The following is a 26,783-nucleotide window of genomic DNA, read 5'->3' as shown; positions in this document are numbered from 1 at the left end:
AACCCAAACAACATCATCCCAGAACTATTACCTATACTGAGGAAGAGCTAAGAGGAAAATAGGCAAAGCTGAACACAAAATGATAAATAACTGGCTTGAGCTAATCAACAGGAATCCAGAGAAAACTGAAAAAGATGAATTCATTCAGAGCAAAAAGTAATTGATAGAGAAGACAAAATAATCCAGCTAAATGATAGAGTGCTGGGAGGACAGAGTTCACCAAATGGGACAGAAAAATAATCATAAGAGTATAAAATAAAACAAAAATCTCCTTAATGAAGAGCCAGGTGTGTGGGCTGATCACACTATGCTCAAGGGAAAGCAGATAAAGAATTGCTGGCCCTGAATTCAATCCTCACGAAGTCATTAACCTTGCTGAAAACGAGGGCAATCTTCAGGCGTCCAGGCAGATGCAGCAGCACCTACCCTGGAGCTGGCCTCATACACCCTCGCTACGAAGTTCAAAGTAAGAACACAGTGTCCACAGGTTTCCATGGTAATGAAGCTGTGACCAAAAGATACACCCATCAGAACTGACATTTCACCCTGGTACTCCGGGGCAGCATAACCAGTTCTGGGCCGCGCAGTCGCGGTCAGGATGGGATTGGACATGTGGACGGAGCTGTGGTGGGAAGCTTGTTTTCTTTGTGGTACTGCATGCCTGGTCTCGCCCTCACGGACATGCTCCACCACCCTGGCTTCCTTACCGTGTCGTGGGCACTGTGAGCCCCTGCCCATCTGGAGGTTTCACACTTGATGTTTCCTGGAGTGTCCTTCTGCTTCTGGCCTCATCCAACCCGGAAAGCTGACCTCTTCCAACACCTCGTCACACAGACTGACCTGTCACCTGCTGTGTCCCCTCCTCCCGTCCCCATCTGCAGCTCCCATTCACTTCCTTTATGGCCCTTGCTTTTTACTGTCTACCTCTCATGGAATGAACCCCATAAGCTCAGGGGCCTCACTTTCTGTATCCTTAGTGCTTAGAGCAGGGCTTGGCATCCATTAGCCCTCAATAATCCTTCCTTGGAGAAGAGAAGGAAGGAAAAGATGGAGTGAGGAAAGATGAAAGGGGGGCTTGGGCTGAGCCTTTATAGGTGGATTGAATGTTGGACGGATTCAGAGGATTCCAGGTGTATGGGGTGTTGACTAGAAAGAGAAGAGGAGAAATAGGCGACTGAAAACCAGATCCAAGTCCCATTAAGAAAACACGTCATCAAATACTGCCCTTTACTTGGGCTGTGAATTAAATGTTAATTTTTAATTCCATTGCCTTTGAGATTATGATAAATTATAAAATCCTGTTTGTAGCTATTTTAGTTTTTAAGAGACGGGGTCATGCTTTGTCACCCAGGCTGGAGTGCAGTGGCGCCATCAGACCATCGCTCACTGCAACCTTGAACTCCTGGACCTAAGTGATCCTCCCGCCTCCTCTCCTGAGTAGCTGGGACCACAGGCATGAGACACCACACCTGGCTAATTGCAGCTCTTTATCATATCAGTACTCAGAGCTCTGAGTAGCTGTATGACAGGGACTCTCATGAACTGGGCATCAGCCACAGAATACTGTAGAGCAGGTTGTTTTCTGAGTGGCTTGGGGCGGATGAAATAAATCCTGGGATAAATTATGACATGGAGATTTGAATGCTTGAACTATAGATTTTGTCCAGAAAAGGATTCTTGTTAGCTACTGGGATTTAAAAAAAAAATCAATGTTTTCTGTTATGTGATTATTCTCTTAGAAATATACAGTTGCTTTTTCTTATTCATGGCAGTTGTATTCTATAATGTTGCTGTGAACTCTGAGTTAGTAAATACAGAAGCATTGCTCCCAGGAAAAATACAGGGTTAGGTCACTGCAAGCCTCTAGTCAAAACATTTTTGTCCACTGATCAATACATGAGCTTGCTTTATGTGTGTTTCTATTTAAAGACACCTTAACACATATCATTGATTCATTAACATTGAACTCATGGACAGCAGCACTGTAACTCATGTCTGAAGGAAGTTTATCTAATGCATGTATTTTTCTCCTTAAATAACATCACAGCCTTCTTGCACTTAGGAACCGTAGATAGCACCATAGTTAGGGAGTTATTTTAAACAGCAGAATCATCAACAGAAAGCCCCCCAAAATGCAAAAAACATGGCACCAAATAGAGTGTGGGGAGGACACTTGTTTTCTGTGTGAGGGCTGAAACAAGAAGGCAGAGGGTTTGACCTCAGCTGGGAGCATGTGTTGGGTTTCTCAAATTTTTTGCCTCTCTGTCTGTGTCTGCAAGGACTATACAAACACTGTGAATATTGACTTTGGAGTGACAAATACATTTTAGTAAGCAGATGAATTGACAAACCTTGAATCAGTGAATAGCAAAGATGGGGTGTATTTTCTAATTTCTTAAGATGTGACTCTGAGTTTGGTAAATGTTAGTAAAGACAGGTAGTTCAAAGTCACCCAAATCACATTAGAGCTCTGTTGCTGCTATCACAAGACCTTGATTATGGTTTAGATTTTTTTAAAGTTTTGAAGCATTTTCAGCTTATGGTGAGTATATGTATTAATTCATTATTTAACAAATGTTTGTAAGAATACATGCTTCCTACTGTTCTGGAGGCTTATAAAAATATAAAACTTGTATAATAACATATGGTCTCTTTGTGATTTACAGATTTTTAACTGCTTTCATGGGCACATCTCCTTTAATTCCCCTCACCCCCTGAAAGGTGCTTGGGAACCCAGTCATTAGTGGAAGGTCTAAGAGCGGGGACAGCTCTCGAGATTCTGGGGGTAACAGTTGTAAAGGGGACCTGGCCTAGAGAAACTTGTCTGGCTAGGAGCTAGAGTACATTATGAGGCCAGCACCAGAAGCCAAGTTTTATTTTAATGACCACATCACATTGGCCCCTTAACCCATTACCAATGGAGCCCTCATGTGCACCAGTCGGCCCAGGCACCAACAGCCCCACAGAGAGGTGGGCAGGTGCCTGCAGGAGACTGTGAAGTACTCTGAAGGCAAGTGATAAACTAAGCAAGGCACGATGAGGTAGACCAGCTGTTGGTCAATAAATGACACCTTGCCCAGTGTTAAGCGTACAGTTTCCAGAGCCAGATATCCTGGATTCTAAATCAGCTCTTTTTCTCAATAGCTGTGTGACTTCCAGGGGTGATATGTTTAGCTTCTGTGTGCATCAATTTATTTATCTGTGAAAGTGCGACAATAATATACTAACATCATAAGGCCATTGTAATAATGAAATAAATTACAACTATGAAGTGCTGTATAAGCACAGACTGTCACAGGCATACCCCAGAAATATTGTGGGTTCCATTCTGGACCGCTGCAGTAAAGCAAATATTATAATAAAATGAGTCACATACATTTTTTCCTTAGTGCATATAAAAGTTATGCTTAAACTGCACTGTAATCTCTTGAGTATGCAGTTGTGTTATGTGTAAAAAATAATGTACATATCTTAATTTAAAAATATTTTATTGCTAAAAAATGCTAACAATGATCTGAGCCCTCAGCAAACCATCATCTTTTTGCTGGTGAAGGGTCTAGCTTTGATTTTGACAGCTGCTGAATAATCAGGGTGGTGGTTGCTGAAGGTTACGGTGACTGTGGCAGTTTCTTAAAATAAGACAACAATGGAGTTTGACACAGCAATTGACTCTTCCTTTCGTGAAAGACTTCTCTGTAGCATGCAACACTGTTTTATAGCATTTTACCTACAATAGAACTTCTTTCAAAATTGGAGCCATCCCTCTCAAACTCTGCTGCTGCTTTATCAACTAAGTTTATGCAGTCTTCTAAGTCCTTTGTTGTTATTACAACAATGATCACAGCACCTTCACCAAGAGTAGATTCTAAAGAAACCACTTTCTTTGCTCCTCCTCCATAAGAAGCACTTCCTCATCTGTTCAAGTTTTATCATGAGATTGTAAAAATTCAGTTCCACCTTCAGGCTCCACTTCTAGTTCTCTTGCTATTTCTATCCCATCTGCTGTTGCTTCCTCCACTGAAACCTTGAACCCCTCAAAATCACCTGTGAAGGTTGAAATCAACTTCTTCCAAACTACAGTTAATGTTGATATTTTGACCTCATGAATCATGAATGTTCTAGAATGGCATCTAGAAGGGTGAATATTTTCCAGAATGTTTTCAATTTCCTTTTCTAGTCCATCAGAGGAATCACCATCTATGGCAGTTATAGTGTTAGGGGATGTATTTCTTAAATAACAAGACTTGAAATTTGGAATTAGTCCTTGAAACATGGGCTTCAGAAGGGATGTTGTGTTTGCAGGCCTGAAAACAACCTAAATATCCTTGTACCTCTCTGTCAGGACTCTTGAGTGACCAGGTGCATTGTCAATGGGCAATAATATTTTGAAGGGACTCTTGTTTTTTGTTTTGAGTTATAGTGAGGAAGGAGACCACCACTTCTCCTGCTGCTTCCCCCATTGCCTAGTTTATAAGACAGGAGAAAAAGGAGAAAGTAAAAAGTTAAAAAGAAACAAAAGTAAGATAAATAGCCAGATGACCTTGGTACCATCACCCGGCCCTGATGGTTAAAAAATAATAATAATAATATCAACCCCTGACCTAAAGTACTTGTGTTATCTGTAAATTTCAGATACTGTGTGAGGAAGCATTGTAAAACTTCCTATTCTGTTAGCTCATGCATGTAGCCCCCAGTCATGTTCCCCACACTTGTGACCCTTTCATGTAGACCCCTTAAAGTTGCAAGCCCTTAAAAAGGCCAAGATTTTTTTTCAGGCAGCTCGGCTCTTAAGACGTAAGTCTGCTGAAGCTCCCAGTCGAATGAAGCCACTTCCTTCTTTAACCCAGTGTTTGAGGAGTTTTATCTGCAGCTCGTCCTGCTACATTTCTTGGTTCCCTGACCAGGAAGCAAGGTGATTAATGGTCAGTCGAGGCAGCCCTTTAGGTAGCTTTTGCCTGCCCTGTGGAGTGTCCCTTTGGGGGACCTCAGCTGGCTCGAGCATCGCGGATCCTGAGAGTGCTCCCAGGTAGGCATTGGCCCTGGTGGAATGTCTCATCAGAGCTGTGCATAGTAGGCCCCCATGGAGGGTCAACACAGTGGCTGAACACCGGGAAGGAACTGGAACTTGGAGTCCAGACATCTGGAACGTGGTAGGACTGGTCTTAGGAACTTGCCCACTCCATTTGAGTGGAAGCAAGGCCTGATCACCTACAGTGTGCCTTTATTGGCACTTTGGTTTTGCTTTTGATTCTGATTTGGTATGAATTGCTTGGCAAGTGAATGACCTTTTTACCCTTTGCCCTTTTTCTTTCCCTTCTAGTGGCAAGAGTGGCTCGCCACCCCAATTATGAACATAGGAACTGAAAGTGTGTGAAAGTGTGTGAATGGAGGGGGCTAATTAGGCTCATCAGCTACGAAGTGGGGAGTCACAGATCTCTTAGTGTGGACTGTGTGCTCCGTGAAACTGTGGGGCCGACTAAGACTGGGGGCGATCTACATGTGGCTAATAGTAGCTGCCCTACAGCTCAGAGTTGTAGTGGGAATAAGGACCTCTCCAAAGCCAAGCGGCATCTGAAAACTCCCATAATAGGAAGCGATGTAGTCGGCCAAAACAACAGGAAGAGTGAGTGTGCAAGGGTCAATGTGCTGCGTTGTAAAAGGAGGAATAGAAGGAAAGTCATCCAAACATCAAAACTTACTCTATGGGAGTGCATGTTACAGAACCTTAAGCAAGGTTTTACAGGGGATTATTAGAGTTAAGTTAACCCCCCAGAGGTTGAAAACTCGCTGTGAATTAAAATTGCCTTCATTTGGTGTTAGATGGCCAACTGAAGGAACTTTAGACAAGGAAGAATTGGCCATGTATTCAAGGTGGTGACAAGGGTTGGAGGACAGCCAGTGTACCCAGAGCAAATTACTTTATGTTAACTCATGGCTAAATATAATATAGACAAAACTGGCATAGATCCAGCCCTGTTTAATGGCTTACTGCAAAAAAGCCAAAAGTGAAAGTAAAAGCAGCTTTGCCAGCAGACACAGTTAAAAGGGGAGTCCCAGAGACAGCAAGAGAAGCCAGTTTTGCAGGAGTCGCCAGAGGCAACAGAAATTCTTTCTCCATATGTCCCAGCCTACCTCCCCTTTACCGAGGCCAACAGCCACCCCAGAAACCAGATTCAGGAGCTAACATGCCCTAAGTCTCACCTTGAAGGGGAGGATCAGAGCCTCGAGAGGCCAGGGAAGGAAGTCGAGAGAGTCAAGTGGGCCGTCTCAGATCTGGTCATGCTGGAGCTGTACAAATGCCTCTCATGGAGATGTGAGGACCTATCTATTATGATGACCAGGGCCACATCCGGGGGTGGGGTGGGGGGCAACAGACTTTCACCTATCAGCCCTTTTCAACCACTGATCTACCAAACTGGAAACACTCTGAACCCTGCCACCTTGCTCCCGGTATCAGAAAGCCCTGTTGTGCATAACTGTGTAGAAGTATTGGACTCAGTTTACTCCAGCAGACCTGACCTCCAGGACCAGCCTTGGGCATCAGTAGACTGGAAGCTATATGTGGACAGGAGCAGCTTCATCAACCCACAAGGAGAGAGATGTGCGGGATATGTGGTGGTAACCCTGGACACTGTTGTTGAAACCAGATCATTGCCCCAAGGCACTTCAACCCAGAAAGCTGAGCTCATTGCTTTAATTCGGGCCTTAGAACTCAGTGAAGGTAAGACTAAACATTTACACTGACTCTTGGTATGCCTTTTTAACCCTCCAAGTGCCTGGAGCATTACGTAAAGAAAAAGGGCCTATTGAACTCCAGGGGAAAGGACAAAAAGGACCTGGAGGATGCAACCTAGCTTCAACGTTTGCAGAGGTACCGAGAGGCACTTCTGCAGGGGCTAAGAGTTAATAGAAGGAAAGCAATTAATATAAGGAAAATTTCAGAAGTACTTCATGGAGCTAAAGAAAGGCTAAGTCAGTTCTGTGAAAAACTCTGTAAAGCATTCTGGCTTTACACCCCATTTAACCCTGAGACTGCTGAAAATCAGCATATGGTAAATACTTCATTTGTAAGGCAAGCCCAGGGTGACATCAAGCAGAAGCTGCAGGCATGAATACCACCCAGTCTATAAAAGTAGCTGCCAAGGTCTATGTTAACTGTGACCCGGCAACACAACAGGAAAAAGCAAAAGCAACAAATGCAGCAGCTAGACACGCCAAGGGTTAAATCCCTCTCCCCAGCCCAGCTCTATCTGAAAAAAAGGGGGCTGGAGATCAGTATTAGAAGAACAAAGGAAAAAGAAAGGAAAAAATGAAAGTGTGAGAAAGAAAAAAAAAGGTAAAAAGAAAATCAGAAAGAAACAAGAGAGACAGACAGCAGTGTGTGGGGGCAAGGCCCATGCATTGCCCAGCCCTGCCGGCTCACCAAAGGAGCAGGAGAACTCAGGAAAGAAAAAGGAAAGTAAATTAAAGGCTTAAGAAAAAGGCCAATCTGTTGGCGACAATTCTTTTTTTTTTTTTTTTGAGACGGAGTCTCGCTCTGTCGCCCGGGCTGGAGTGCAGTGGCCGGATCTCAGCTCACTGCAAGCTCTGCCTCCTGGGTTTACACCATTCTCCTGCCTGAGCCTCCCGAGTAGCTGGGACTACAGGTGCCCGCCACCTCGCCCGGCTAGTTTTTTGTATTTTTTAGTAGAGACGGGGTTTCACTGTGTTAGCCAGGATGGTCTCGATCTCCTGACCTCGTGATCCGCCCGTCTCGGCCTCCCAAAGTGCTGGGATTACAGGCTTGAGCCACCGCGCCCGGCAACAATTCGTGTAGAAAGAGAGATTAGTGATGTGAGAGGACATAGACACAGATGTAGGTGTGGAAGAAATCAAGTTAGGCAGGAATTCAAGAGTCAGACAAGGCTAGAAAGAAAGTGTAAGATGCAAAAAAGGACACTGGAAGGATAAATTTTCAGAAGACAATGAGGGAAATGGCCAAGGCCACAAGACAAAAAGGCCATTGGCCAAGCACTGCCGCACCTTGGAAGAACCAAATACTGATTTGATCAGGCTGGCAGGAGCTAAAGGATGTAAGGACTAGGACAGACCAGACACCTTCTCATTAGGCTCCCAGGAGCCCATGGTCACATTAGAAGTTAAAGGCAGCAAAATTCTGCCGTATCTGGATTCCAATTTCTCACTGATAGCTAAGCCACTAGATAAAATTACAAAGAAAGAAAAAAAGAAAAAAGAAACCCTCCTCTAGGAAACTGAACAGAAGAAGGAGCCATGCCTTGTGAAAACTTGCTTGTAAACTTTACAGAACTGCCCCATGCCAGTGGCTATCAGTACACACTAGTGCTTGTTTGCTCATTTTCAGAATAAGTTGAAGCTTTCCCTGTCAGGACAGAAAAAGTATCAGAAGTGACTAAAGTACTGCTAAAAAACATTCTCCCCAGGTTTGGACTTCCTCTAACTTTAAAGTCGGACAATAGGCCGGCATTTGTAGCTGAAATAGTGCAAGATTTAACAAGACGTTAAAAATAAAATAAAAGTTACATACAGCCTATCAGCCAAAAAAGTTCAGGAAAAAGTAGAACACATGAACTGGACACTCAAGCAGCTGCTGAAGAAATATTGCCAGGAAATTCATTTGAAATAGAATCAGGTTTTTGCCTATGGTCCTCCTCTGAGTTAGGTGCACCCCCACCAAACAAACTGGTTATTTGCCCTGTAAGATTTTGTTCGGTCAGCCACCCCCAAATCGTAGGTCAAATTAAAGGTGACCTCCAGGAACTGAAGGAATTAACCTTAAGAAAGCACATGTAGGCTTTAGAAATAGCCATGCAAAGTGTTCATGATTAAATACATGAAATGCCTATAAGCCTGATACCCCTTTAAATCTGGTAAATCTGTTTAAGTTAAAAAGTAGAATCTAATTTATTTAGGTCCCATATAGGATGGGCCCCATACTGTAATCTTGTCCACTCCCACTGCTGTTAAAGTTGCAGGTGTTATGTCTTTGATCCACCACCATTGGCTAACACTGGCAGCTCAGGACAAGTAAACCAGCCAGCAAGACCCAAACCATCCAACCTGGCTAATCCTGAGATGAGACCAAGCTGCTGCTGAGGGCGACAGCCCTGCTCTGTCACTCTGGAGGCTGACCAGTCTACACATGGCTGAAGCTTGAAGAAACAACAAGCCCTGCTCTAGTCATACACCAGAAGCTGACTAGACTATGCATGGCTGAAGTTTGAGGACTCGTCAAGCAAATAATGTAGTTAGAAATCTTAGGACTAGTGGTTTTCCTGTATACTAACTGTTTTACTACTGTTCTGTCGCTGTGCTCAACCTTTTTCTCAGGTAAGGACCTCTTTTGTCCTTGCTGGATATAAATATGCTGTACATTGTTTTGTTGTTGTTACCCCCTTAACCATGCTAAAAGAAACACCTATAGAAAGGTGTCCCCACTGTACACATACTACTTGGTCAAGGAACCCAAACCCGTCTGGCCCAGCAACAATTCCATCTTTAAGTCATTCTTTGAGTGTATAAACTGGAAGTTACCAGAGCCTCCTCCTTTAGCAAACAAAACAAAACCAAAACCAAAAAAAAAAAAAACCCAAAAAACAAAAAACTGAAAACAAAACTATTTGTTCAGCTAGCTGAAAACATTGCCAGCAGTCTAAGTGTTTTCTCATGTTATGTTTGTAGAAAGGCTAACATAAGAGACCAATGGTCTTGAGAAGCAAAAAAGTTCAAGCCTCAAGATAACTTTACTTTAACTGACTCTTTCCCCAAGCAGACACCCACAAGTTCAAGCATCTGGCTCTTAAAAATTTCTATTATTAGGAAATACTGTGTTGCTCGCTAGGAAAAGGCTTTTACAAACAGGTAAGCTCCTAAGTTTCACTGTCTATGCCTTCCAAGAAAAAAAAAGCATAGCTATAAAACATTAAAAAGATAATAAGTGGCCCCCTGAAAAGGTCATACAGTACTATAGGCCTGCCATCTGGGCACAAGATGGCTTATAAGGATACCAAACCCCCATCTACATGCTCAGTCAAATCATATGGTTGCAGGCTGTCTTAGAAATAATTGCTAATAAAACTGGCAGAGCTTTAACTGTTTTAGCCCAGCAGGAAACCCAAATGAAAAATGCCATCTATCAAAATAAACTGGCCTTAAAATATTTGCTAGCAGCTGAAAGAGGAGTCTGGAAAATTTAACTTAACCAATTGCTGTCTACAAACAGATAATCAAGGACAGGTGGTCAAAAATATAGTCAAGGACATGACAAAGTTGGCACATGTGCCTGTATAGGCTTAGCACAGGTTTAATCATAGGTCTTTATTTAAAAAATAGTTTCCAGTTATAAAAAAAATTAAAACCCTCATTGTAAGTGTATTGCTAGTAATGCTTGCTGCTTCCCTGTGTATTACCTGTGTTCCTTCAAATAATAAAAAGTTTTGTTGCTAATTAGTTCATCAGAAAACTTCAGCACAAGTATATTACATAAATCACTATCACTCTATTTTGCAGAAAGACTCAGAAAGTAAAGATAAAAGTGAGAACTCCCACTAATAAGTGAGATTCTCAAAGGGGGGAAATGAGGAAGGAGACCACCACTTCTCCTGCTGCTCCCCCTTCTTGCCTAGTTTATAAGACAGGAGAAAAAGGAGAAAGCAAAAAGTTAAAAAGAAACTAAAGTAAGATAAATAGCCAGATGACCTTGGTGCCACCACCCAGCCCTGATGTTTAAAAAATAATAATAATATCAACCCCTGACCTAAAGTACTTGTGTTATCTATAAATTCCAGACATTGTATGAGGAAGCATTGTAAAACTTTCTGTTCTGTTATCTGATGCATGTAGCCCTCAGTCACATTCCCCATGCTTGCAACCCTTTCACATAGACCCCTTAAAGTTGTAAGCCCTTAAAAAGGCCAAGAATTTTTTTTCAGGGAGCTTGGCTCTTAAGATGCAACTCTGCAAAAGCTCCCAGCCAAATAAAGTCACTTCCTTCTTTAACCTGGTGTCTGAGGAGTTTTGTCTGAGGCTGGTCCTGCTACATTTCATCTCAGCAGTGGGTTTAAAATACTTGGCCAACCTTGCTGTAAACAGCTGTGCTGTCATCCAGGCTTTGTTGTTCCATTTCTAGAGCACAGACAGAAGATATTTAGGATAATAATTAAGAGCTCTAGGATTTTTGGAATGATAAATGAGCATTACATCCAACTTAAAGTCACTAACTGCTTTAACTCCTAACATGAGAGTCAGCCTGTCCTTTGAAGTTTTGAAGTCAGGCATTGAATTCTCCTCTCTAGCTATGAAAGTCACACATGGTATCTTTTTCCAATATAAGGCTGTTTTGTCTAGATGGAAAGTCTGTTGTTTGGTGTTAAATGACAATCTTCATTTACTAGCTTTGCTAGATCTTCTGGATTACTTGCTGGAACTTCTCCATCAGCACTTGCTGCTTCATTTTGCACTTTTAGGTTATGCATATGGTTTCTTTCCTTAAACCTCATGAACCAACTTCTGTTAGCTTCAAATTTTTCTTCTGAATCTTCCTCACCTCTCTCAGCTTTCATAGAATTGAAAAGAGTTAGGGCCTTGCTCTGGGTTAGGCTTTGGCTAAGGGAATATTGTGGCTGGTTTAGTCTTCTATTCAGAACATTAAAACTTTCTCCATATTAGTGATAAGGCTGTTTCGCATTCTTAACATTCATGTGTTCACCGGAGTAGCACTTTTAATTTCCATCAAGAACGTTCCCTTTGCATTTACAACTTGGCTTTTTGGTGCAAGAGGCCTAGCTTTCAGCTTGTCTTGGCTTTCTACATACCTTCCTTATTAAGCTTGATCATTTCAAGCTTATGATTTAAAAGTGAGAGACATGTGACTCTTCCTTTCAGTTGAACACCTAGAGCCCATTGTAGGGTTACTAATTGGCCTTATTTCAATATTGTTGTGTCTTAGGGAATAGGGAGGCCTGAGGAGAGGAGAGAGATGGGGGAATGGCTGGTAGGTGGAGCTGTCAGAACACACACAGCATTATTGATTAAGTTTGTCATCTTATATGGACATGGTTTGTAGTGCCCCCAAACAATTTTGATAGTAACATCAAAAGTCACTGATCACAGATCACTGTAACAGATATAACAATAATAAAACATTTGAAATATTGTGATAATGACCAAAATGGCTGATTTTGTGACACTGAGACACAAAATGAGCACATGCTGTTGGTGATTTTGGTGGTGTGGATAGCGCTCTTACATGCTATAGAGTATCTGTGAAGATTAGCAACACTTGCAGATCCACTGGAAAGATTTTGGCTTGAGAATGACAAGGAATAATGAGGTGATATCAGTTACTCTTCAAAAATTAGCAACACTTTTAGATAGGCATAGAGTCAAAACATTGTTTTTTGAGAGAGAAAGAAGAAAAATGACCTACGTGAGTACATCCTAATATTTGAAGATGTTGGCCAAACTTAATCCTTTTAATGAATTGTACTTTATCATATAATGCAAAATCTTGCACTTAAAATTGTCTGAGGCTTTTGATAAAAAGAAGTCCTAAAATCCCATGACCTTGGTTACCTTCCAATTCTTCCTCCTGCAAAAAATACCTTTAACCCAAAGGAGGCAGAGCAGGTGCTGTTCTTATTCTAATCTGTGACCTCTCAGATGGTGACAATGTTTGGTGGTCACCTAGCAGAAAGGACTTCAGAATTGTAGAAAATTTGAGACTTCATTGTCAGGAAGCTTGAAAAAAGAAATCCAAGTAAAGCAAGACAAACTATGATCAAAACCAAAAACCAATTCACACAATAAGGTTTTAAAGGGAAAGCTGGCCTTTCAGGGGATGCGCATATTCTTACACCTTAGAAAAATAAGAAAAACTCATAGCATTATTGGTTATTTTCAAGATTTCAGATCACCTGTGTGTTATTAACTCATGCCTTTCAAAAACTGTTACTTGCACAAGTGATTATCAGTTTAATATTCAGGGTAGTTTATTGGGCAGAAATTCATCCTAACCATAAAGCAAGTCTTTAGTGGGATATTTACTTTATGTTTTTCATAGTTCTTTGTATTTAAATATGAGCTGCATCATTGTATCTGAATGGAGGAATAGTGTAACCATCAAATTGTGACTTCATCCACTGTGACCCCTGGTCCGATCTGGAGAATTCAGTTTCTGCCATATTTCCATCTCCCCACTACGCCACGATGATAAGAATATTCTAAAAATAAAAATATCATCTTTTATAGTTAAAATACTTCAGAAGGATGGGTGTGGTGGCTCATACCTGTAATCCCAGCACTGTGAGTGGCTGAGGCAGGTGGATCACCTGAGGTCGGGAGTTTGAGATCAGCGTGGGCAACATGGTGAAATCCATCTCTACTAAAAATACAAAAATTAGCCAGGTGTGGTGGTGCATGCCTGTAATCCCAGCTACTTGGGAGGCCGAGGCAGGAGAATTGCTTGAACCTGGGAGGTGGAGGTGGCAGTGAGCTGAGTTCACGCCATTGTACTCCAGCCTGGGCAACAAAAGTGAAACTCCATCTCAAAAACAAAACAAAACAAAGCAAAAACAAAAAACAATCACATAGAGCTGGAAAATGAGTCACATTTGTCATAATCCCAGATCAGGTGTTGATGGGCTCGATATTCTGTGAAGGCATGTGGCACATAGAAAATCCAGATGTGGACCGATGGATCTGAGTCTCAGCTATGCATAAACTATGCCATGGGGCCCAGGATGTTGTTAGAAAGAAGAGTAGAGGCCTGAGAGCATCACACTGTGTCTTTCATTTTATTGGTTGATATTTTAATTTGTTATCTGTGGTGCTTGCAGTAGTAATCAAAAACCAAGGTTTTAGAATTCATAGTGCATTAACTTGTTTGAAATACTTGTTGAACATGTACTGAATTCACAGTGGTAAGAATAGGCACTTGTGATTCCAGAGGTGGAAGGATATGTGTTCTCCATCATCAAGGAGTTTGCAATCTGGGGTTGGAGACAGATGTGAAAACTACCCAAGGCAGGGGTGGCTTCAGTTGTTTCTGACTTGGCCCCTAAGAGGGTGTGTTGGTCTGTTTTGTAGTGCTGTAACAGAATGCCACAGACTGAGTAATTTAGCAAGAATGGACATTTATTTCTCCAAGATCAAGTGCTGGCATCTTGTGAGGGCCTCTTTCTGCAACATTCCATGGCAGAAGGCAAAAGGGCAGAGAGACTCAGGAGAGAGGCTAAAGGGGACTGAACTCATCCTCTCGTAAGGAATCCATTAATGAAAGGACAGACCCACTCCTGAGACAAGGGCATTCATCCATTTACCAGAGCAGAGCCCTCATGGCCTGATCATCTTTTATTAGGCCCCACCTCCTAACACTGTTGCATTGGGGATTAAGTTTCCAACACAGGGTTGTGCTTGAGGAAAAACACATGCCTGGGGGAAAATTCATCAATGAACAACTTTAAGGATGGGAAAATAGCTCCTAAAATGAGGACATCACAGACAGATATTGAAACAGCTCCTAAAAGGAGATATCACAGACAGATATTAGATAGGTGACACCTGACATAAACCTTGATGGATCGGCAGGTGTCAGCATGTTGAGAAAGGAGGTGGGAAGGAGGAGGGGGATGGAAGTCTCTTCTTACTTCACCTGCGTCCCTTACTGTGCTGTGGCATCTCAGAAGCAAGCAAGTGAAGAGAGATGCAGATGATGTGTGTGGGATCACAGTGTGGAATGAGACTGCTTAGTGAGAACTCAAGAGCAGGCATTGATCAAAGAGGACCCGCTGAGCAAGGTAGGCCAAGGAGAGAAAAGATGAAGACTGATCACTGCTTAGACATATTTTATACTTTTTGGGGAAAATTCAGTAATGAAGAATTTCAGGGATGAGATAGTTCCTAACTCCTTTGATTGATCTTTATGTTATCTAGGTTGGGCTGTTATAACAGAATCCCATAGATGGGGTAGCTTAAAGAACACAAATGTACTTCTCATAGTTCTGGAGGCTGGGAAGTTCAAGATTAGGGTGCTGACATATCTAGTGTCTGGTGAGGCAGCCATTTTGTTATTGTACCCTTACATGGCAGAGAGTAGAGAGAGAAAGAAGTGAGGAGAAAGAGAGAGAGAGAGAGAGAGCAGAGAGGTGGAGAGAGAGACAGGGTGAGTGAGGGAGCAAGTACTCCTGTGTTTTCTTACAAGGTCCCTAATCCCATTCATGAGGACTCCACCATCGTGAACTAATCACTCTCTAAAGACCCCACCTCCAACTACCATCAGTTAGGAGTTAAGATTTTGACATATGAATTTGGGTGGAGTGGTAAAGGAAAATGATTACCCACAACACTTGTGAAAACAATGAACAGCTTTTCTTTTTTCCTTTTTACTAAACTTTATTTTAACTTCCAGGATACATGTGCAGAACGTGTAGGTTTGTTACATAGGTAAATGTGTGCCATGGTGGTTTGCTGCACCCATCAACTCATCACCTAGGTATTAAGCCTAGCACGCATTAGCTATTTACCCTGATGGTCTCCCTCCTGCATCCAACCCTAAAAGGCTGTAGTGTATGTTGTTCCCCTCCCTGTGTCCATGTGTTCTCATTGTTCAGCTCCCACTTAGGAGTGAGAATATGCAGCATTTGGTTTTCTGTTCCTGTGCTGGTTTTTTGAGAATGATGGCTTACAGCTTAATCCATGTCCCTGCAAAAGACATGATCTCATTCTTTATTATGGCCGCACAGTATTCCATGGTGTGTATGTGCTACATTTTCTTTATCCAGGCTATCATTGATGGGCATTTGGATGGATTCCATGTCTTTGGTATTGTGAATAATGAATGAGCAAGCAGTTCTACACCAAGCAATTGTCCATATCTCTGCAGAAACTCGTGAATGTTTTACAATTTAATTCACTTCTGACACAAACTAGCCAGAGTGCAGATTCCAAGGTTAAGAGGTAAATCCCACAAACCTGTGCCCCACTTCAGATGCCAATCACAAGTAATGGGTACCCAGGGTGCACACTTCTCTCTGACTTGGCTACGAATTGGTGGTTCCCATGACCTCTTCCTAAGTTTCAATAATTTGCGATAATAGCTCACAGAACTCAGGAAAACACCTTCCTTACATTTACTGGTCTCTTATAAAGGATGTTTTAAAGAATGCTGATGAGCAGCCAGATGAAGAGCAACTAAGGTGAGGTCTAGGGTGATCTCAAGCATAGGAGCTTCTGTCCCATGGAGTTGGGCCACACCACCCTCCAGACACATGGACACACACACCAACCAGGGAGCTCTGCAAACCCCATAGTTTAGGGATCTTATGGAGGTTTCATTGGGTAAGTGTCATTGATTATTAACTCAGGCTCCAGTCCTTCTCCCGTCTCTGAAGATAAGGGGGTAAGGCTGAATGTTTCAAGCTTCTCACCATGGCTTGTTGTCTCTGTCGAGAAGTCCCTATCCTGAAGCTATCCAGGAGCCCACCAAGGGTTACCTCTTAGAATAAAGATACCTGTATTACTCTGGCAATTTAAAGGGGTTTAGAAGTTCTGTGTTAGGAACCAAGGGCAGAGATCAAATATGTATTTCTTGTATCACAGAAGGACACAAATGTTCAGCCCTAAACAATCCTCTTGCAGGTTTGTGTGTTGGTTGCACAAAAGCATGGCTTTGTGGAGAATATATATGGTGCATTTATTTAAATGTGATTTCACAGCTGAAAGTATTTTTCTAAAAGTCTAAATTAGTTTCAAAAGATTGCACCAAATCCCTTAGAACATGCAGCAAAACAAAAACAAAACTCAGCAGGATTCTAAATTCTGTTCTGAAATATATATAATGTGTGTTTTAAGTTGGCCTCTGATTCTGTTCCTCATAGTAATGCTTCTAAATCCTAACCACCACCCTTTAAGTTACACCCCACCTCTCCCCTTCCTTCACTTGACCCTTCCTCCTATCTCCTGGCAAAAACACACATCACCAGACGTGAGCTCCTTTTTTTTTTTTGGTGCTTTCTAGCTTCAGGCACATGTGTTTCTCCATTGTTCCCTTCTTTCCTCTCAAAGAAAGGATGATCCCTTTCATGTTTTGGTCCTTTCTTTTTTTTTCTTTTTCTTTTCCTTTCTTTTTTTTTTTTTTTTTCGAGACAGAGTTTTGCTCTTATTGCCCAGGCTGGAATACAATGGTATGATCTCAGCTCACTGTAGCCTCTGGCTCCAGGGTTCAAGTGATTCTCCTGCCTCAGCCTCCTGAGTAGCTGGAATTACAGGCATGCACCACCACACCCAGCTAATTTTTTGTACTTAATAGAGACGGGCTTTCACCATGTTGATTAGGCTGGTCTCGAACTCCTGACCTCAGGTGATCCACCCACCTCGGCCTCCCAAAGTGCTGGCATTACAGGTACGAGCTACTGTGCCTGGCCTTTTTGGTTCTTTCTTTAAAAATTTTTTATTTTAGTAAAAACACTTAACATGTGATCCACCCTCTTAACAAATTTTAAGTGCAAATATAAAATATAATATAAATGAAAGTGTCAACGATCATACACTGAAGACTGGCACGGTGGTTGCCAGGGGCTGGAGAGGGGCCATGGAAGTTGCTAATCAGTGGGCATACAGTTTCAGCCAAGCAAGATGAAGCTCTAGAGTTCTGCTGTCCCACATGGCACTCTTTGCATTGTCTGACTATCGTTTTATTTTCGTTTTAAGTCTATCAGCTCAGCTTGTTCTTTGGATCAGTTCTTCCCACACCTCCTCCAGGCTTGTTGCAGACACTATTCTCCTGTTCTGGTATGCATTCAGTCTTTCTCCATAGGCCCCCTGTCTGTCATCAATAGCCATGCTTTTGGGTCTTCCTTCCAAAAACATGAGTTCTTAAATTTGCTATCTTCTTGAGTTACCACTTGATTTCTCTCCTTTCTAATATAACAAAGCTTTTTCAAAGAATAGTCTACAAAAACAGTCTGCACTTTTGACCTTTGCTTTTGCATCCCCCAACATGTCAAGCATGGCCTTTGTCTTGAATGATGGTTTGAAGCTTGTGTCTTAAAGGTTGGCCCTGACTGACTCCCACACCTGCCATGGTTGAGCCCTCTTCTTAGTGCTCTTTCTGACTGTCTGTAGCATGGGACACACATGACTCTCCATCCTTCCTCACCCTCTCCCGAAGGCCTTCTATGGTCCCAGGCTTTCTGGTGCATACATTGAAGGGCCACGAAGTACAGTCATCCCCACTTGGCACCAGGAATACAAGGGTGGAAAGCATCATTTCTGCCAGCTTCTTATGGCCCTGAGCTGAGACAGTCATGCGAGAGGAAAACTGCAATGACTTCTGACCACTGCCAGCCTCGCTTCCTGCATTTTCTTCTTCGGCTTACTCTTGCCAAGTTGGAGTTGCCTAACTTCCAAGAGGTTATTTGCTCTTTTTTTTTTTCTCATTCCACAAACTCTTCCCAGGTAGTTCAGTCCACTCCCTTCTCCCAGTCACTGTATGCCAATGAATGCCAGTATTAATCTTTCCAGCTTAGACATTGTTCTTGGATTGCAGATATGAGGTTTCACTTGTTTACTAGCCGTTGCTGACTGAGGATTCCTAGCATAACATGGCCCAAGGTCAATTTATTTGCAAAACTGTCTCATCTCCTTTATTCTCTGTAATGATGTTGCTATCCATTCGGTCAACATACTCAGAAATATCACCCCTTCCTTCCTTCTTCCAGGATGAGTGAGTTGCTCATGACATGATCATGTTTTGGCAGTGTACTCTTTCTCCATTCCCATCACTTAGTAAGAATCATCTAGGTTATGCTGAAGTACAAAGTTAATCTCCAAATTTCTCTGGCTCAGTACAGAAAAAGTCCATTTCTGCCGTCTACGATGCACCCAGTGCAGGTCTGCAGGGTCTCTGCTGCACGTTGTCCCCCAGGGACTCGGGCTTAAGAGGCCCCCTTGTCTTACCTGGCCACCTCCTCTGCACGTGGCTCAGGATTTTCCAGGCAAGGGGTTGAGCAGGGGCTTTTCAGTGCTGGGCCTGGATGTGACATAAGATGCTTCTGCTCACAGCTTTGTGGTCAGAACAAGTTACATCATCCCTCCTAATTGCAGGGATGCTGGGCAGTGTAGTCATCCACAGATCAGGAGAGGGATCAGAGGCAGGTGTTTCCAGGCTGCAGTGATCTCCACTGCACTGCTGTGGGCTGAACTGTGCCCTCCACCCCACCAAGCTTATATGCTGCCAGCCTCACCCTCTGTACTTTAGAATGTGGCTGTGTCTCGAGATAGGGTCCTTACAGAGCTAGTTAAGTTAAAGCGGGGTCATTAGGGTGGGCCCTAAGCTACTCTGACTGGTGTTTTGATGAGAAGAGGAGATTAGGACTTATAGGAGAGACACTAGGGATGTGAGCACACAGAGAAAAGACAGTGTGAAGACAATAAGAAGGTAGCCATCTCCAATCCAGAGGGAGATGCCAGGCACAGCCCTTCCCTCAAAAACCCTCGGAAGGAACCAACCCTGCTGACACCTTGGCCTTGTATTTCTGGCCTCCAGAACTGCAGGAAAGTACACTTCTGTTGCTTAGGCCGCCCAGCCTGTGGCACTGTGTTACAGCTTCTCACTCAGTTCAGGCCCTTTTAATTGATTGCTGGGCCTTTGCAGTTGTTTTTGCTTGTAATATATTCTTCTCTCAAATTATTTCTGGAGGCTGCCATCAGAAGGGCAGAACTTCAATTGAGTGCCTAATCAGAAACCTTGCTGGGATCATGTGGTCTACAGCACAGGGTTGCTAAAGCATCTTCCACCAGAATTCTGTGAGTATCTGGTTAGGTGGGTCTGGAAAATACTGAGTTTAAAAATGTTATATAGGTTTCTTTACTGCAAGACGTTTCAGAACCTTTAATATGCTACTCTGCTGTATGAATCTCCAGGCATACATGAAATGAATTTGCACACAAGATCCTGTTTTCTTGAAGCCTCTGATACTGGGTGAAATGCCCAGTCTCTAGTGGGACTTGCCGGACTTTGCAATTGGGCAAACATATTTATTTTCACTTTATCTCCCTCTGTCTCTCTCTATGGGGATGCTCCCATCGCATCAAAGTTCTTCCCATCACTTACAAATGGGGTGGCAGTTTTGAGGTGCACCCATCACATCTCTCTCCAAGAGACCCTACAGGGGAGCTGGCAGCCCCGCTGTCTGCACCTCTGGGGCCACTGCTCCCTTGGGCGGCTCCCAGTCAGTGACAAGGTAGTGGGGTTCTGGAGGTGGCCCATTTCTACCTGAAGTGGGGAAGCTGGGGGTCCTCTAAGAGGCAAACTTTTCAGAGATTCCACTGGGGCCCTGCTAAGCCTGTCTGAGAACTGTGCTTTTGGTCTGAGCGTGTTCTCCCCATCCTCCTTCCTGTCCCCGCTCCTTGCACAGGCTTTAGACCAGCTAGCCGTCTGTGGGCTTTCCCTGTCCCTGGCTGCCCCTCCTTTCCCCTTCACAGCTATTTCCGCCCACATGCGCGGTGCATGGTTAATTGCATCTTGCCATCCGCTTCTCTGAAGACCTGAGTTAACAATGTGTGTTCACTCCCTGTGTCCTCACCCCTCCCTGATGTATCTTCTCCCCACTTCTGCTGTCTTTTGGGAATCTTGGGAAAGGAATTTATGAGTAATGTTCCAGACAGCCTAGCTTTTAGGGTGAATGACTGGTTCTGACTTATGTTAATACATCCTTGAGTCATGCCAAGAACTGTGGGATGATCAAGGACCAGTGACTTGGAAGCATCGACGGCTCCAAGCTGCTGGCACCACTATCCTTGGAATTACGAAGACTGTGATTTTTACAGTTATGGGCACATTTCTCAGGCCCCATAAATGTGTTGGATTGTGAATTACAGGACTTTTGAGTATATAGTGAGCGGACTACAATTGTGCTATATGTAGCTCGCTGCTTTGTGCGTGAGGCGATTTTAGGCCATTGAAGGAGTTCAGTTGTCCTCCATATGAGTCATTTCCTAGATAATGTACTCTGCAAAAGCCCAAATAACTTCACAAATGTAACCGTTTAAGCTCTTATCAGCCATATATACCCCACTGAGATGAGTATATAATATTTCACATTATATAAAATAGAAGTAAAATCATAAATTTCACTTTCTTATTTCTCCTTCTGGAAGCCACCATGCCCTAATTCATTCCCTTTCTAAATTTCAAAACATCCAAACATTTCCCAGCTTATTTTATTTGTAACACAAACCAGCATTTTTCTTTTTAGTCATGAGCTAAAAACTTTATCATTGAAATCATTTTATACTGCCACATCTCATTCTTCACTTTCTCAATACGGTGTTCTTCTCATTGGTTAATCAACAGTTTATGAGAGTTCCACATTTTTATCTTTGAGATGTATTAATTGATTAGAGATACTTTTATGATTGTAATTAAAAAGTTTAATCCTTAAATTTAATGAGAGAGGTATATGGAGGTTCAGAAGAAATGTAAGGAAGTGAGACAAGAAGATAAAGGGCCTCAGACAGGAAAAGTGAGGTTAGTAAAGTAAACTGAAGGCCACGTTGATACTGACTGGAAAACGTGGCAGGTTTACTAATTAATCAGTGCTAACATGACCACAAAACATATGTTACTATTTTTACTATTGGAACCCACTGTTGAGTAGTCAAAGTTGCAGGATAAAGTGTCTAAAAACATATAAACAGATAAAACAATGAAAGTGTAAACAGGTTCATCTTTTTTGAAGGCAGTTTGGTGTGCACTAAAGTGCAGAATATACCTTGCAATTCTACTGCCATGAATATAACAGAAAGTAATTACTGAGCCGGGCATGGTGGCTCATGCCTGTAACCCCAGCACTTTGGGAGGCCTAGGCAGTAGATCATTTGAGGTCAGGAGTTTGAGACCAGCCTAGCCAAAATGGTGAAACCCCCTCTCTACTAAAAATACAAAAATTAGCTGGGTGTGGTGGTGCATGCCTGTAATCCCAGCTACTAGAGAGGCTGAGGCAGGAGAATCGCTTGAACCCAGGAGGCAGAAGTTGCAGTGAGCTGAGAGATTACACCACTGCACTCCCGCCTGGGTGACAGAGTGAGACTCTGTCTCAAAAATAAATAAATAAATAAATAAATAAATAAATAAATAAAGTACAAGGATGTTTATTACAGTATAGTAAATCACAAGCAGGAAAACCCTAAATGTATTATGTTGGTACTAAAGTAATTGTGGTCTTTGCTGTTAAAAGTAATAAATCCATGGAGGATGGATTAAAGAAATGATAATTTATCTATACATGCAAATACCATGTGGCTGGTAAAAATGATGATGTAAATTATATTTAGAGACTGATAAAGATAAAAAGTACCTGGCATATAGCATTATTTAAAAGAAGGCAGGCTAGTGAATACCATAATTATTTTGTAAAAGTCTCTTATGGACATAAATTATATATTTACATGGCCATATTTTGCACAGGAAATATGAAAAAGGATATATATCAAATAGTAATGGCTTATTTGTATCTTCGGGGAGTTTTGCAGTGCTTCCCTCTTTACACCATTATATGTCATCTGAAGTTTTGTTCTGATTCTGTATTATTTCATTTCTAAAAGAAGAGCCCAAAACCCAAGTGCTGTTTTCCTGGTCTGTGGAGACAGAGTCTCCGAGGAAGTAGGCTAGACATGGTAAGAACAAAGTTCTGTTGTGATAAAAGCTTTGGCCTGCGGTTCCAACCATTAAGTTTGCCAGCTCAGACTTGATCTTGAATGAAGGGGGGGTTCTGTGACTGGAGACCATTTCTCTCCCTTTGTATTTGTTGATGTGTCCAAAAACCTCAGATCTCCCAGCTTTAGGCTTCTTTGAGGGCAGTGCTAAATTGGTTGAAACCTTATTTGAGGCAGTTCCTGAAAAGGGTAGGTGAAATTTCCTGCTGATAAAAGGCATCTTGTATCTTGTTCATCCTTGGCAGATTGCCAGTTAGCAAAGACGAGAGAGCAGATGAAGTACCAGCCAATTTGAAATAGATGTGGACTTCCATCAAGGTATAATAATTCATTTTACCTAGATGATTCGAAATCAGTTGCTTTTTTCTTTTAATCCTAAAAGGATAATTTTCTTCATGTTCTTCTTGTCATGTCAGCCAAATCCTAGTGTCAACTTTCAGTAAATTTATCTTAGAAATAACTATGGACCAATCTAGATCTGTCTCTGTCTATCATCTGTACAGTTTAAGGATTTTAAAACTCTTATCACTTAGTTTGAAATTTTATTTTAATTTATAAAATGATATATTCTTATGTAAAAAATTCAGACAATAAAGATGTATTTAAAGTAAAAGGCAAAAGTTGTCTGTTTTAACTTCATCCCCATTTTTTCACTCCCTTGAGGAAATCACAATGAATTGCTTCGTCTGTCCAAATACACACTTATATGCCAAGCCTTTCCTCTTACAGAATATGCAGTATGTTTCCTTTTCTAAAGAAAAAAACCCCTCAATATTGTAGCACAAACAATAATCCTGCATGGTATAGCATAATGCAAGCATAGCATCATTTATTTAACCATCCCCATGACAACCAACATTTAGGTTGTCTCTATTTTTTTTCTGTTTTAAATAACACTTAATGTACATCTTGCACATTTATGTCGTTATGCAAGTCTAGAATTCTGGATGGAGAATTGTCAAGCCAAAAGTGTGAGCATTTTGGTAGACCAAGTATCAGCAGGACTGATGAGGACTTTGGAGCACTTCACAAGCCCGGGTGCAAACATTTCTTTCTCCCAACCGTCCTCTTCTCTGTGTCCTCCGACAGGCACAGTCTGTGACAGATGAGAACAGGTTCAAATTGGCTCCAGGCTGAAGTTTCCACGGAGCTGAGAAGAATGATCTGCATATTCAGTCTCTCACCAGGGAGCTCCTGGAGCTCAGACAGACCCTCAGCGAGGCACACACATTCCTGTAAGCATGTGGGGATCTGGGCAGTGCTGCACTGAATAATGTAGCATGAGACATCCAGACTCAATGTGTTAACAATAGGAACAAAAGAACAGGGAGCTCCATGGACGTGCTGCTTCCCCCAAAATCCCATGACACTTTTGTTTCTGATATCTGTGCTAGAACTTTAGGAAAATTTTACTTTTAACTCTTGTGATGGAGAATTCTGTCATTTTTTGTTTTCTAGGTTTTTTTTTTTTTTTGAGACGGAGTCTTGCTCTGTGCCCAGGCTGGAGTGCAGTGGCCGGATCTCAGCTCACTGCAAGCTCCGCCTCCCAGGTTTACGCCATTCTCCTGCCTCAGCCTCCCGTGTAGCTGGGACTACAGGCGCCCGCCACCTCGCCCAGCTAGATTTTTGTATTTTTTAGTAGAGACGGGGTTTCACCGTGTTAGCCAGCATGGTCTCGATCTCCTGACCTCGTGATCCGCTCATCTCGGCCTCCCAAAGTGCTGGGATTACAGGCTTGAGCCACCACGCCAGGCTTTTTAAAGATATTTTTTAGAGAATTTTTCATTTTTAGAGAATTCTGTCAAGTGTTTTCCAGGTGTCGGCAGCCCCAAAGCCATGGTGACATAAGCTTACCTGCAGCATGTGTTCCTATCCTGACCAAGCATTGGTGTTGACAGGATTTAGGGCAACAATCCCCCTTGTGGCTCCATCAAGATGAATTGGGCTGCTTCAAATCAATGTATAGCATATAGAGTTTCCCAATTTTGCATGCTGTCAATAATGAAGATCTCTTGATTTCTGTTTCTCTACTCCCCAGAATTGTACCATTTTTTGTCAATGACAGTTTCAAAGCTTGGCCACCCCTTTGGAGGTGCTCCGGGTTGATTGTCCCTGGAAGGAGGTGCTCCTGACTGTGACAATGGAACAAGAACTACTGAAATGGAGGGGTAGATTCCAATCATCCAGTACAGTTCTGTGTCCTGAGAGATAATTGTCTAAGGTGTTGTGGAATAGCGATATCATGGAGTAAAATCGAGAGTGGAGGTGTTACATACAGTCAGGGCAGTTCCATGCAGAGCCAGAGTGCTGAAGGCTGATGAAGCAATTCACTCATGTAAATTCCCTCAAAATACATTTATTGAGCACATTGTTGGCACTGTTCTACAGGCTGGAGGTATGGAAATAAAGTCCGCGTTCTCATGGATCTCACAATGGATAGTGTGAGAATTATGCGAAGAAGCTTAAGTCAAAAGGCAGAGAGTCACCCCTTTGGAGGTGCTCCAGGTTGATGGCTGTCCCCGGAAGGAGGTGCTCCTGACCAGGAAAATGGGGCAGGGACTGTAGGGTCCTGGAGCTTATGGAGTAAAGTGCTGGTAACTTTGGGTGTTTCATTGGCTTGTAGGAATGTTGAAACTTTCCTGACCCAACCAGCTTTGTATTGACTTGCTTCAGAGTAAAAATGTGGCAGCAGACATGAAGCACCTTTTCTAGTGCTGAGCTTTACTGGCAGTCCTAGCCGTAGCTGAGTTGTCAAAAGCCAGTTATGCAAATGGCTTTGACCTTCCTCGCTGTCTTCTCATGCTGCATGTCCTGGTAGAGCTGTCAAGTGGCAAATGAGAATCCTTTTCTGGTCTCAGTGATGGAGATGTTTTCCTTTTCACCCATACCCCTAATTTTTACTGATAGTAAAACTCATGGACGTCCTGGTCCCTAGTGAAACCAGACTACTAAGGCTTAAGAATGAAGATGATCAGTTTGCACCCACACCCATGAGCCAGTTAGAAGAGTATGATCTACACAGAGACCACTGTGAAACCAGGCAGTGTGTGACAATTGCCTGAAAGGGGCACATGGCATCAAAAAGTATTTTAGGAGTTGATGGGGGAAAATATCCCTTCTGGATACGGGAGAGGTTGACACCTGAAACTGGATATGTCCCAGGTATCTCAAGTTCCATATGACCGAAAGTGACACCACTAACATTCCTTCAGATGTGTCACCCTCTGTCACAATCACCTTGGACAAGCTGCATTCATTCCCTAAACCTCCAGCTTCCAAACTTAAAAATAGGGGCACTATCTCAAAGTATTGTTGTGAGAATTATTTCAACACATATTTGTGGACCCACCAACAATACCTTTGTTCCTGTTCTAGGCACAGGGTATACAAAGTTGAAAAAAGAGACAAAAATCCCTGACTTCATAGATCTTTAGATCATAAATCATCCCATGAGATGATTTATAAGCTGTGAATTTCAATGCAAATGTTCCCTTGTAGGTATTCAGTAGCATTCGGTGACCCCAGTGGGACACTGCTGTGGCGCCTGTCCTATCTGGGTGCCTGGGAGAGTCATCAGCTGCCCACACATCAACAAACCGAGGCAGTGCAGCACGTCACCATGTAGTTACCATGGTGACAGCACCAACACCTGCAGCTCAGGTGACTTTTAATTTGAGGTTTGAATTGAAAGCCACTGCAGCTTGTTCTTGGCTATATGCCAAGACACATATGCCCGTATCTTCACACATACACCCGTTCCTCCTAATTGGAAGACAGGAGCCTCTTCTTGTGCTGGATTCTGCAGCTTTGGAGAATAATGTCTCCTTCTGATGCCTCTCTCACACTCACCCTGACATCAAGGAACCCTCCGAATTCTTTAAAACCAAATGCAGAAAACCCCATCTGTCTGTTTGTGTCCTGTATTGATAGTCAAGCAGATACGAATTTCAGTTTATTGACAGAGGCATCATGTCTTCTTACTTAGGTTCTAAAATCCACACATTAAGTTTAGCCAAAATCAAAGTTGAGGGCCATTTGCTGCCTCTGTAACT

The 26,783-nt window shown here is 42.6% G+C and overlaps 1 protein-coding gene across 1 annotated transcript; it reads left to right on the top strand.

The window, feature by feature from the left end:
* The first annotated feature begins 6,107 nt into the window (after window positions 1–6,107).
* On the top strand, window positions 6,108–19,941 carry LOC117078901. Its single transcript, XM_033202427.1, has 2 exons — window positions 6,108–6,721; window positions 18,185–19,941. The coding sequence occupies exons 1-2, from the start codon at window positions 6,280–6,282 to the stop codon at window positions 18,220–18,222; spliced, it is 480 nt and encodes a 159-aa protein (XP_033058318.1). The 5' UTR covers window positions 6,108–6,279; the 3' UTR covers window positions 18,223–19,941.
* Window positions 19,942–26,783: the final 6,842 nt, after the last annotated feature.

This window comes from Trachypithecus francoisi, unplaced genomic scaffold (genome assembly GCF_009764315.1).
Source record: "Trachypithecus francoisi isolate TF-2019V2 unplaced genomic scaffold, Tfra_2.0 Lachesis_group7, whole genome shotgun sequence".
In the NCBI taxonomy this organism is placed as follows: Eukaryota; Metazoa; Chordata; class Mammalia; order Primates; family Cercopithecidae; genus Trachypithecus; species Trachypithecus francoisi.
The sequence above is the reverse complement of the archived record's forward strand: the minus strand, read 5'-3'. Positions and strand labels throughout refer to the sequence as shown.

Bases quoted from the DNA above. Each gene is read 5' to 3' on its own strand.
- LOC117078901 (XM_033202427.1), top strand. From the start codon at position 6,280: ATGCTGGAGCTGTACAAATGCCTCTCATGGAGATGTGAGGACCTATCT. The intron at 6,722-18,184 runs GTAAGACTAAAC...CCTCTCCCGAAG, and splicing joins GGCCTTAGAACTCAGTGAAG to GCCTTCTATGGTCCCAGGCT.